The following is a 12,125-nucleotide window of genomic DNA, read 5'->3' on the forward strand; positions in this document are numbered from 1 at the left end:
AGATTGCACACACACTTCAGGTTAGAATCAAACGCAGTCATCGGTTTCTTATCACTGAAACCTTTAAGGTGAATTATCACACAATTCATCACTTACACATAAAAGAAAACAAGGTAATTCTGACCTGAGTATTATTTGCCCTGATGGACAGATGAGACAAACAAATGCCATATCTGAAGAACACACACTAGATCTAGCCTATCCAGAATCTTAATTCAAAAACACCTCCTATCAGCTTTCATAAACATTGTTAACTTACCTTTGTAACTACACAGTTTTCAGTCAAGTGTTGGTTGACTGAAGCAGACTGAGCTTCTCTTGTTGCAGCACAAAAATGTATAATTTAATCCTCATTTCTGTGGCATGCACACTATTCTTCAAGTTCAGAAGTTTTGTGTGGTTGTTTTTTTAAAGCCATAACTGCACTTTTTATTTTTTAAATAGAAGTACTAAAACTACCTTAATGACAATTTAAAAAAAAAAAAACAGGCACATGCAACATAACACAAATACAGAAAGTAACATACTTACAGCTTCAAATGATAAGTTAACATGTTCCAGGAATTTCTGTCTTAAACTGTCAGTCAGTTCATTGAAGCGATATCGCAAGAGATCCATTTCTTGTTGAAGAAACCAACGCCTGAGATCCTCACTGCAAAGAAATAATAATAAAAAAAAACCATAATACGTTTTCTGATTATGCATCCTTTCTTTATAAGATAGATGTCAAACCTAGCGAACACAGCGTTAAATGTAACACTGACTTTGGCATGGGACCCACAAACTGAGGAGCCTGGAAAAAAGGCAGGAAGCTTTCTTCTTGTGAAGAGACAATACACATCGACAGTCATGCTTCTTTGTTTTGAAAGAACAGAGTAGTCAATGTCAACACTAAAAATTGTTCTGTAGGTATCAAAGCTGTTAGTCTCTTTTAAACAGCACTAACCATTTCTTACTTGTTTTAGATAAGAATAACCAACTGCAGATAACATTCTCCTTCAGTATTTAAAGGACAGCTTTTTTTTTTTGCAACATGACACAACATTTCTTTATTGTACAATTAATGTCACAATCAATCTGATGAGGCAAATACATTAGGAAGCCTACTTCTTAATTCTCACTTTTGGGGTATCTCCAGCTGAAGGAACATGCACATGTCTCAGATATTATAACAGTGCTCTATACTAGGCAACAAATAGCCTGGAAGCAAGCAAAAGGAAAATATATGACAACGAACTTGGGTGAGGAACACAAATAGAACATCTAACACTTGACAAAAGAGCAAAAGGGGTTTAGCAACAGCAGGTGAGCAAGTAGAAGAACGAACAAGAACACAGGGACAGAAGTCAGTAGACAACATTAAAGAAAAATAACACTGAAGCCAGTCTCTAAGTACTCATATTACTCTTTACATCCCAGCACTCAGACTCCCAGGCATCAGCGCATTTCTCAAAGCTATAGCAAGTAGGTACCAGAATACTAGTAACAAAAGCCACCCTGTAGGTACAAGCACAGCATGCAGATGATACTGTATCTCGCTATTACAGGGCATTCTTTTAAACTGTCCTCTGAGAGCTACGCTGTGGGCTACTGCTATGACAATTCACAGAGCACAGAAATACTGCAGTCTTACATATTCTCCTTACAATATTTAAGCATGTTTTCCCAGAGGTGACCGGCAAATTACAACAGAGTTGTTTGTGATTCTGTAGACAAAATCTCTACTTGAAATATGGTTTGGAGAAAATTAATTATGATTCAAATTATAATTCCAGATAGAAAGACTGCGTTAAGGCCTTCTGTGACGTATAACCCCATGGACAGTCTCCATGCTTGGGATGTATTAATCATCTGTGCAACTTAAAATGGAAGTTAATGCCTCTGATCTGCAGTTCTTCTGTGATCATCTTGAACAGTAACAAAATCCTAGGATGTGACAGTTTTACTCTGTTCCTAATTCATCAGCTTTATGCTGTCTTTGTCTTCCAAAGGAAAAAAAAAGTATCAAGCATATAAAGTTACTTTGGAGGCCAGCCAGTCTCCTGTTCTTCCTTTCCTTCAGGAGAGTAGATCAAAGGCTGTAATCCCACCTACCCACTTAAGTTACCTAAACAAGAAAATATTACTGTTATCTCTAATACAACACACACCTACCTGGATTCTTCCTGCAGTTGACAAACTAGCTGATGAACTAGCTCACATTACTGTGTATGTCCAGCATATACTTTAAAACCGACTTTCCTAGAAACATCATCATTAGGGCATTATCTATGTTCATTTTTTCCCTTGTGTCTTTGGAAAATTTTACATTATTTCTAAACCCAAATCATGTCTTATACTCATTACAATTGTACACTCTCATTCCAGACAGATATTATTAATAATACTTATTATCAGAACGACAACCTTAACTGAAAAACAATGTCACTCTCATTAGATAACTACCCAAGCTACTGCTGAAAATGAGACAGTTGCAGGTAGTTGAACCGTAGATGTTAGGAATGTCTGACAGAATCATTCAGGTTGGAAAAGACCCTTGGGATCATCAAGTCCAACCATCAGCCCTACTGTACAAAGTTCTCCCCTACACCATATCCCCCAACATCACATCCAAACTACCCTTAAACACATCCAGGGATGGTGACTCCATCACCTCCCCAGGCAGCCCATTCTACTGTCTGACCACTCTTTCTGTGAAAGATTTTTTCCTAATGCCAGTCTAAACCTCCCTTGTTGGAGCTTAAAACCGTTCCCTCTTGTTCTATCACTAATTACCTGTGAGACCAGCACCAACCTCTCTACAGTGTCCTTTCAGGTAGTTGTAGAGAGCGATGAGGTCTCCTCTTAGCCTTCTCTTCCTCAAACTGAACAGTCCCAGCTCCCTCAATCTCTCCTCGTAGGATTTATTCTCCAGGCCCTTCACCAGCTTCGTTGCCCTCCTCTGCAGTCGCTCCAGCACCTCGATATCTCTCTCGCATTGAGGTGCCCAAAACTGGACACAATACTCCAGGTGTGGCCTCACCAGTGCAGAGTACAGGGGGACTATCACCTCCCTACTTCTGCTGGTCACACTATTTCTAATACAAGCCAGGATGCCATTGGCTTTCTTGGCTACCTGGGCACACTGCCGGCTCATGTTCAGCTGCTTGTCAATTAGAACCCCCAGATCCTTCTCTTCCACACAGCTCTCCAGCCACACCTCCCCAAGCCTGTAGCGATGCATGGGGTTGTTGTGGCCAAAGTGCAGGACCTGGCACTTGGCCTTGCTGAAGCTCATCCCGTTAACGTTGGCCCACCGATCCAATCTATCCAAGTCCCTCTGTAGTGCCTCCCTATCTTCATGCAGATCGACACTCCCGCTTAACTTGGTGTCATCTGCGAATTTATTGATGATACATTCTATGTCCTTATCATCAATAAAGATGTTGAACAGAAATGGTCCCAACACCGAGCCCTGAGGAACACCACTTGTAACCGGCCGCCAGCTGGATTTAGCTCCATTGACCACCACTCTCTGGGACCGTCCATCCAGCCAGTGCTTGACCCAGCAGACCATTCGCTCATCCAGGCCACGGGCAGCCAGTTTTTCTATGAGAATCCTATGGGGAACTGTGTCGAATGCTTTTCGAAAATCCAGGTAGACAATATCCACAGCCTTTCCCTCATCCAATAGTCAGGTCATCTTGTCATAGAAGGAGATAGGGTTTGTCAGGCAGGACCTGCCTTTCATAAACCCAAGCTGACTAGGCCTGATCCCCTGGTTGTCCATTATATGACTTGCAATGGCACTCAAGATGATCTCCATGTTTTTTGCCACTTACCTTTTTTGTGTGCTGACTACTCAACAGTTTAAATCAGATCAGTAGATTCCCAACTGGAAAAATAATATAAAAGAACACTCTCTTTCATACCAGGGAACAGCACTCGGGGGGGGGGGGGGGGGGGGGGGGAGGAATCCCCCTTACCCCCCCAAGGAGTGGTAGGCAAGACCGGCATATTTGTTATGAAGCATCAACACTGAAGTACTTTAGAAAGACATGAAAATGCTCCTAAACCTGGAACCTAAGACTAGTAGTTCACATTCCACAATTAAATATGAGAGTTCAGTTACCAACAACTTAATGTTAACCTGTGAAAAGCCTGGGCATGGGCCAGAGCTCTGTTTTACTAGACAACCGACACCAGAAGATTCCTCACAGTTTAAGATTCAAAAGGTAGACAGCAAGGGGAACTCAGGTACAGAAAGCACACAAAAGTAAATGCTAGTCAACATAAGAGGTAGCGATTTCGGCACACAAGTCTAATTTATCATACAGAAAAAACATGAGAAGAGAAAAAAACCTTGCTAAGCTTGATAAAGAACTTATGTCTTTGTTATGCAACACGGGAAAAAGAAAAGAACCTAAAAAGCATGCTTAAAAGTTTCCTGGATAGAAGAGTTTTGCTGTCAGAGCAGAGGCAAGATTTATTTCTTCCATCTTAATTAAGTAAAGTGAAGACTATGCTCCTGTGACTTTCAAGATTCTTCATAGCTAACCTGATAAAGTGAAAAGAGATGCAATAGAGAGAAGCAGAAACGCATGGTCATGGTCAACATGAAAGTAAAATTCTGTTTAGAGCTGTGTTTGCCATGAAAGTGAATGAAACAAGCTTATTATGTTTCCTGGTCTTGACAGATAAAAGTGACATTACAAGAGGTGTGAAAGAAGGGTATGGATGAGACTGTTCACTCAAGACTGTATATACCTTACCTTAGCAACATTACATGGGAGTAAGCTTTAAAGCCTTGGACTTCAGAAGGCAGAAGAAGGACAGCCAAGAGATGATAACTACATTACAGACTTGACTGACAAGGATGGTGGAGCTGGCCACCTCAAACCATGTAAAACCCAAACCAAAACAATCCAATTTATAAGTGAGGACTGATGCAGACTAGAAAAAAAAAAGTTGATGTAAACTCATACCCCTGGGTGGCACTGTTGGCCAACTGGAAACTTAAAGAGGCGGGTGTCATAGGAAAACAAGCCTGTAAACACAACTGCCACAGAGACCTGAATTCAACCTAGTTTGCTGTTATGACTATTTAAGTACACTTTTTCAAACACTCCTACCCTAACAGGCTTCATCAACTAACCTAATGTTTTGTGTCAAGCTTATTTTTCTGAGCTAATATGATAAAAACTTAGAGAACAGTATATTCTATTTGCCTCCTAATTTTACCTTCTAGGGAACATGTCAGTTTTAGAGCACAGAAATATCTTATCTCTGAAATAGCTGCTTTTCAAGAGAATGAAGAATGCTGGGTACAAGGTCAGCTCAGTGCTTAAGAGACTATTTTCCATTTTATGAGTAAGCACTAAGTCTACCTTTCCAAAGAAACAAAAAAAGCTAGCTTAAGTGGAAACTATCAAGCTGCTTTATTGAAACACTGCATCAAACTATCTGTATATAACCAAGAACACAAAAATACATTTGCAAGTAGTTTAAAGAGTGCCCTGGAGCTCTATCCAAGGCCCCTCCTCCCTAAGAAGGGGTCTTTCCCCCTAGACTACAAAGCCAGGCTCTTTCCTGATGACTCTGTGGCCCAATATAGCTTGTATTCATTTCCGCACAGTGGTTCACCTTCACAAGCTGCCCACCTCTGCCCTGCCTATAGCCTAATTCTTAAGATACTTCCCTGAAACAGAGGGTCTGAACCATGTCTCCCACTTATTTCTTAAGCAAGCACTACAGTCAAATAAGCTCTCATACAAAAGACAAGGACCTTCTTTTAAAAAGAAGCTTGCAGAGAAAAAGCAAACAGTCCAATTATCTGCTGTGAGAGATGACTTGTAAAAACAGGTCCTGAAAGAAACAGGCCTGCGAGAAACGAAGACTGAGAAAAACAGCCTGAGAAAGACATAATGGTTAGCAGGGGGAGTGGAGGCCCTCCGAGCTAAGGAATGTCCCAAACACTTCCAAGTAATGAAACTATAGTCATGGGGTGGATGGTGTGGAGGTCAAAGTTGATAAGGCTGCCAGAAAAACACAGGATGCAGCTGGAGGAGGGAGCCCTGTGGAGACAGGACAGCTCTGCTCTGGTGCACCTGGCCAAATTTAAATTCCCCATCTGTCTGGTGAATGACCTTTGCTTCATTATCCATTACATGCATATTAAAGTTAACACCCCTAAATATGCAAATGAAGACTAACAAGATCATGTTAATTACATCATCCATGAAACACCTTACCCCTCCCCATACATGGGATACGTAGGTATGTGAGTCGACCTAGGGGATGGACCCAAGGAAAGTGTGTATAAATCGAGGGGGGGAAAGGGAGGGGGGGGCCCAGAGAGTGAAGTGAAGCAAAGATGACAGATGCCTCCTGGAACCCTCACTGGCAGGATCGACACAGGAACCCAGACCAGTGACCTCTATTCCTCTATTTCCTCCATCTCCCTCCTTTCCTTTTCCTCCTTTCCTTTTCCCCCTTTTCCTTCACTACCATTAAGCAATGCAAGGCATACTGTATTGCTTGCCACAACTCTTTATATACTTAGCCAATTATCGTGTGTCCAATTAGTACATTGTGGGTAGTTAATAAATGTTTGGACTTTGAGACTTGTCTCACCATTGTCCACTCCGTAGGGGATTTACAAATCTGAGTCACTTGTCTCCCTCATCTGAGCGGGACGTGACATCTGCATCCATCATTAATTACAGGAGATTCCAGAGCCATTATAGAGATACAGGGCAGAGGGGAAAGATACCACATCAGTGACAAAGGCAAATGTCCAGCCAAGTCCCTGCTTGATTATTTCTGACTGAGGCAGCCTTTCACTCAGCATGCTAGCCACTGTCATTCACATATACCTTCCTCCCTTCTCAGCACAGTGGACAAAGTTTAGTGAATTCCACTCCTGAACAGAATACCTAACCTGCAGGCATTTGCTAAATGGCTTGTATTGCCTTCTGTGAATTTGACCCAAACTCATTTTTCCTCAAGCCACAGACTAACCAAAATAGATGCCTTGAGTTCCAGATTAGATTCTTGCCACCAGACAATTCTACCTTCCAGAACAGCAGAACTTTCTTCCAATGTGTCACTACCAACACCCTCAAAGTGTCTCATCTCCAACAGAAAAGCAATGGTCCCATCTAAATAATAACTAAATACTTGAAGTTTTACAAGAGAATAATGGAAACCAAACTGACTATTCAAAATGCCCCTAGCTGCATAAGAAACACTAAGTTTTCAGGGGCCTTTTAGTCCCAGGCTACTTAAGGATACTACCTTTTATGGGGTTTTGGTAGACACTTACGACATAGGTAAAAGCAAGATATTTTCAGCAGGACTAGTGTGACTGAGGGAGTTTATAAAAATATACACAACAAACATAAGCACTAGAAAGAAACCAATAAATTTGTTATTCATAATCACAAATAATACATGTAGAATAGAGAAGGGTAGAAGGAATTTCAGTTGCAATTCTGTTACTCAACTTGGTCCCTTCTCTCAGCATTTTAGACTATACTACCAGTCACTGCAGTGAAGGCTGCTATTGATCTTCACATCCACGTGTTCCTCATTGTACATGCATCACAGATCTAGGTGGCTCATCGATCATGTACATCAACAAACTGTCCTTCACACAGCCCAGATGTCTTTTGAAAGCGCAACATGGTGGGATGTGAAAAATCCAGAAATTTCAGGGTGTTTAAAGTCACCCAAGGGCTGTCATGGCAAGGTTTCCCCCATCTGGAGGCTTTTGAGGCCTCTGCTACTCCCCATTCTGATCAGATGGTCTGTAGCAGGCACCGACCATGTTGTTAGCCGCCTTGGTCTCTTCTCCAACACTTGCCCCAGAACTCTCAACTGTCTCATGACCCATTCCAAGGAAAAGCCGCATTCATTCCAGCTTCATACCTTGGCTTAGAGCACAATCCCTCCTACTCACCTTCCTGGTCTGTTTTTGCTTACAAATCTGTATTCATCCACAGCAGCACTTCAGTCATGTCAGCTATCACAGTATCATAATAAGTTTTCTACCACACTCACGTAATTTAAACAAACTATATTCCAATTTATAGTGCAATTGAATTAACAATACAAAACAATACACACTTCATATTTGCCAGTTTTAATTCTAAAAAAGGACTGCAATGGCAAGGAGTCAGGAGTTCACACTGATGCATAACAAAGCTGCTAAAGATATAAAGCACTGACAACCTCTATAATTTCATCCAAAACCTACAGCTGAAGTATTCCTTCAAGGACCAACTTTGTGCTTGAGATTTCACATAATGAAAAAATTGCAGTGCAGCCATCCACAGCAATGATTTTGGAAGAAAAGCAAAGTCAGTAGAGGAAACCTCAAACTCAGATGGTATTTTCAGTTTGCCAGAAACAAGGCTTTCTCTTTAGACAATAATATAAAGCCTATTTACATAGTCAGGTCTTTGGTCAGTAATCAACAGTTTAAGCATGTGCAGCAGTTAATTTAAATTATCAATCATTGCAAATGCCTGATAAACACTTAATATTGGTGTGCTTTAATCTCAAAAAAGATGTCAAAAGGAAAGACTCAAATCAACATTCTGTGCGTGAAACCCAAAAGTTTATACTTTTTTTTTTTTTAGCATTACAAAATCTGGGTATTAATTTTGATCCCAAGTATCCCTTTTCATCACAGTTGAAATCAGGTTCCTAGCAAAAAAACTCCTGTCTGAGCCTACCTTTCTATTTAATAGCCACGCAACTCTAAAATATCTGTAGTGTCTATAATAAAACAATGTAGTATCTGTATATGTTTAAAATTAATAAGAGTACAGCATAATCCAAAAAGTACTTACGACTGACAGTAAGCAAGGCGTAGTATGAAATGAGAGATATGGTCTTTTCTTCTTGCCTCATAATCATCCTCAGCCAAAGCCTACAGAATGTATTATTATTATTATTTCAGAGAAATAATCTCTCCCAGATTAAAAATCCACAATTAATTTATCATTGCTGTTAATACTCATCTTTAAGACAATAAATGCAAGACTATTAAAGAAGGGGGTTGTCCTAAAGAAATATATATATACTCTCAAAGAGAAACTACATCTCTGACAAAATGACAGAAGCTTTAAGAATAGTATTTCATCACCTCTACTTTTATTCAGAATTCTTGAATGGTGTAAAGAAAATAAAGTGCAAGATATTTCCCTTTGTTGATTTTTACTTACTCTGTAGGGAAACTTAAGCTTCCGGAGCTCAGATTCCAGCTTAGTTTTGTATGAATCACTACCTCTTACATAGCTCACACCAAGGTTTTCAACTACTTTGAGCACTGGGGAAAAAAAGAAAAAGTCCATGTTAGAGACAACATATTGAAAAGAAATATAACTGTATCATGTCTTGGGAAATGCACAAACTTGGGTAAGGCCACAGGAATTGCTTTTAGCAGTATGGGGAGCAAAGGGGTAAGAAGCACAAAGGATAAGGTATGGCCCAAAAGTCCCAGCTCGCCCAACTCTGGGATCCATACAGCCAACAAGGGAGACAGCTGACTCTGATGGATCAGTCTCAGACAACGGTTTCCACTGTAATAATGGAAACCTTGGATTCAGTGGTTTTCAGGAGTTCAGGAAAACCCTTGCTCCCAGCCACAAAGACCTGAATCGCTGTACAGAGAGACATCAAATGGGTCCCAACACCTAGAAAGTGAAACATACTCATAAAAGCCGCCAGTGTAAACCAAAACTATACAGCCCTGACTGCTCTACACTAAACACTCGTTGTGAAATCAGTCACAGCTCTCTGAAATACCTAAAGCAACACGTTTTCCTTTAAAGGGGGTTCACTTCAGCACGAGCAGGCAGCCAGTTTACATTAATAACAGGCAGAGAGAGCATTTAAGCCCGCCAAAGATACATACAGCCGTGACAGGAAAAATCAAAATCTTCAAGGGGGGGGGACTGCCGGACCCGCTACTCACGCTTCAGACGGTCGATGGCAAAGCTCTCAAACTCCAACAGAGAGACGTTTTCCGTGGGGGGCTCCAGATAGAACTGCAGGCTGTGAGGGTACAGCTCCCGCCGGTCCCCGGCCAGCCGCGAGTGCTTCTGCCTCGCTCGGCCGCTGGAGAACTCCATCTCCCGCGCCGGCGGGCCTGCGGGCGACACGGACGCTCAACCACGAGGGAGGCACTACCAGGACCAAGGAGGGGGAAGGCAGCCGCCACCGCCGGCCCTGAGGTCGGACAGGCCCGGCCCGCCACCGAGCCGCCCCGGGACTGCCTCCGGCCCGCTCCCGCAGCGATCAACCCCCTCGTCCCCACGGCAACAGCCCCCGCCCGCCGCGACCACGCAAAAAGCCCCCACCTGCTGCCGGCCCCCAGCCCCGCACCCCAGCTTCCCGCGCACAGACAGCCCCGCCTACTTCCGGCCCGCCATCCCCCGCGCGCCCGGCCACGCCTCCCGTGCGGCAATTGGCTGGCCACAGCGAAGCGGGCGGAGCCCCAGGGAAAGGTGCCCACAACCAGCATGGCGGCTGCTGCTACGTGCGGGCTGCTTGCGGCGGCCTCTCTAGCCCTGGAGGGAGCTCTATGGTGCCCGGGCCAGGTACCTGAATTGATCGAACGGGTCTTTTTGTCCGGATTTTCTGACAGCGTGTGATACACCGCAGCTAACTTTCTGTTAGTTTGTGGTTTTCACAACTCAAGATCTTTGAAAATACTTGCCACCAAGTTGCACCAGGGAAGGTTTAGACTAGATATTAGTAAGCATTTCTTTGCAGAATGGGTTGTTAGGTGCTGGAATGGGCTGCCCAGGGAGGTGGTGGAGTCCCCATCCCTGGAGGGGTTCAAGAGTTGGGTTGACATAGCGCTGAGGGATATGGTGTAGTTGGGATCTGCCAGTGCTAGGTTAACGGTTGGACTGGATGATCTTCAAGGTCCTTTCCAACCTAGGTGATTCTGTGATTCTGTGAAACAAATCCTCTTCCTCTCTTTTTTTCTCCAACCTTTGAATTCCTGGGAGCCTCCCAGATGGCTGCAGGTGTCTGGGTGGTGGTCGCTTCCACCACCTGCCTGCTTGCTGGCATTTTCTGTGTTCAGCATACTGAATGATAGCATAGTAAAGTGGTTCCCCAGGGGCCAAAGCAGACTAAAATCTGTCAGTAGCACCAGGCCGCAGTGAGCATCAGGTGGCCGCCATTGCGGAGGGCCTGGCCGCACAACCGCGGTGCATAAGCCCTGTGGCTGAGGCACACATGATGCTGTCTCTGAAGGGTCTGCCTGAGGTGTCCTCCCGCGCACCCGATGTCTGTCCTCAAGATTGGCACGACTACCGTTTTTCATCAGTCATCTACTGTTGTCCCCTGTTAGTGTTAGCAACAGCAGTATCATCTGAATCTTACGCAGCCGAGGCTCACTATATCACTAAGTTTCACAATGCTGTTAAGCTGGTTTGAAAGTGAACCTCCTTTTAATTCTATGATCCGATAAACTCTGCGCTGTTCTACAGTTGTATAATTTTGTCATTTCTCCAAGATAACGGCAGGATTTGCCATTTTTGCTACTGAGTTGACCATTTTGCTGCAACTGAGGTTATGTTCTCTTTTGTGTCCCTCCCTCAAAATGCCACTTACTTGCTAATTTTCCCCAACCAGAAAGGTTGGTTAATGATCTTGCCAGAAATTCAGAGTATAAAGGGTTGGAAAATCAGTACTGATACACAGTTTATGACCCCAAAGTGAGGAAAATCAGTAGATTAAGCTGGCAAGTTCTTAAGAACAATGAAGCGATCATGGACCAGGACACATACTAGTCGCATGTTCTTGGGCAACACCTAAGACATTGCCAAGTAATCTGATTGCAGCTTTAACAAATACTGCCACTGGGAGCCAGCCTAAAACTGCAGCCTGCCTCTCTACTAGCAGATTAAACATGGTGCTGAGTTCAACTGATGTGGAATAACCCACTCCAGTTACCCTTCAAAACAAGGTGTCCACATCCAAATTGCCTATGTTCATGCTAATTCTCCAACTGCGAAGTGTGCTCTTTGATCTGGGCCAAACCTCTACTAAGGGACCATTTGAACAGTTTAACAGGATAGAAAATCAAGTTTCACTCTCCAGGGCTTCTCTGTAGTTTTCCAGGA

At 43.1% G+C, this 12,125-nt stretch overlaps 1 protein-coding gene across 3 annotated transcripts in view; it reads right to left on the reverse strand.

The window, feature by feature from the left end:
* PRIM2 (DNA primase subunit 2) overlaps positions 1 to 10,434 on the reverse strand; it is a 128,854-nt gene extending 118,420 nt beyond the window's left edge. Inside the window, exons 1-5 of one of the 3 annotated variants that reach the window (XM_074819845.1) lie at positions 10,405 to 10,434; positions 9,962 to 10,135; positions 9,210 to 9,313; positions 8,835 to 8,914; positions 532 to 652 (exon numbers count right to left, since the gene is read on the reverse strand). In XM_074819845.1, the coding sequence (XP_074675946.1) occupies positions 532 to 652; positions 8,835 to 8,914; positions 9,210 to 9,313; positions 9,962 to 10,118 (462 nt within the window). In that variant the 5' untranslated portion in view covers positions 10,119 to 10,135; positions 10,405 to 10,434. Of the gene's footprint in view, positions 1 to 531; positions 653 to 8,834; positions 8,915 to 9,209; positions 9,314 to 9,961; positions 10,309 to 10,346; positions 10,379 to 10,404 lie in introns of those variants that run through there. The other 2 variants (XM_074819843.1, XM_074819844.1) reach the window with 2 other exon arrangements.
* Between the last annotated feature and the right edge of the window lie 1,691 nt (positions 10,435 to 12,125).

Source organism: Strix aluco, chromosome 3 (assembly GCF_031877795.1).
Source record: "Strix aluco isolate bStrAlu1 chromosome 3, bStrAlu1.hap1, whole genome shotgun sequence".
NCBI classification, from domain to species: domain Eukaryota; kingdom Metazoa; phylum Chordata; class Aves; order Strigiformes; family Strigidae; genus Strix; species Strix aluco.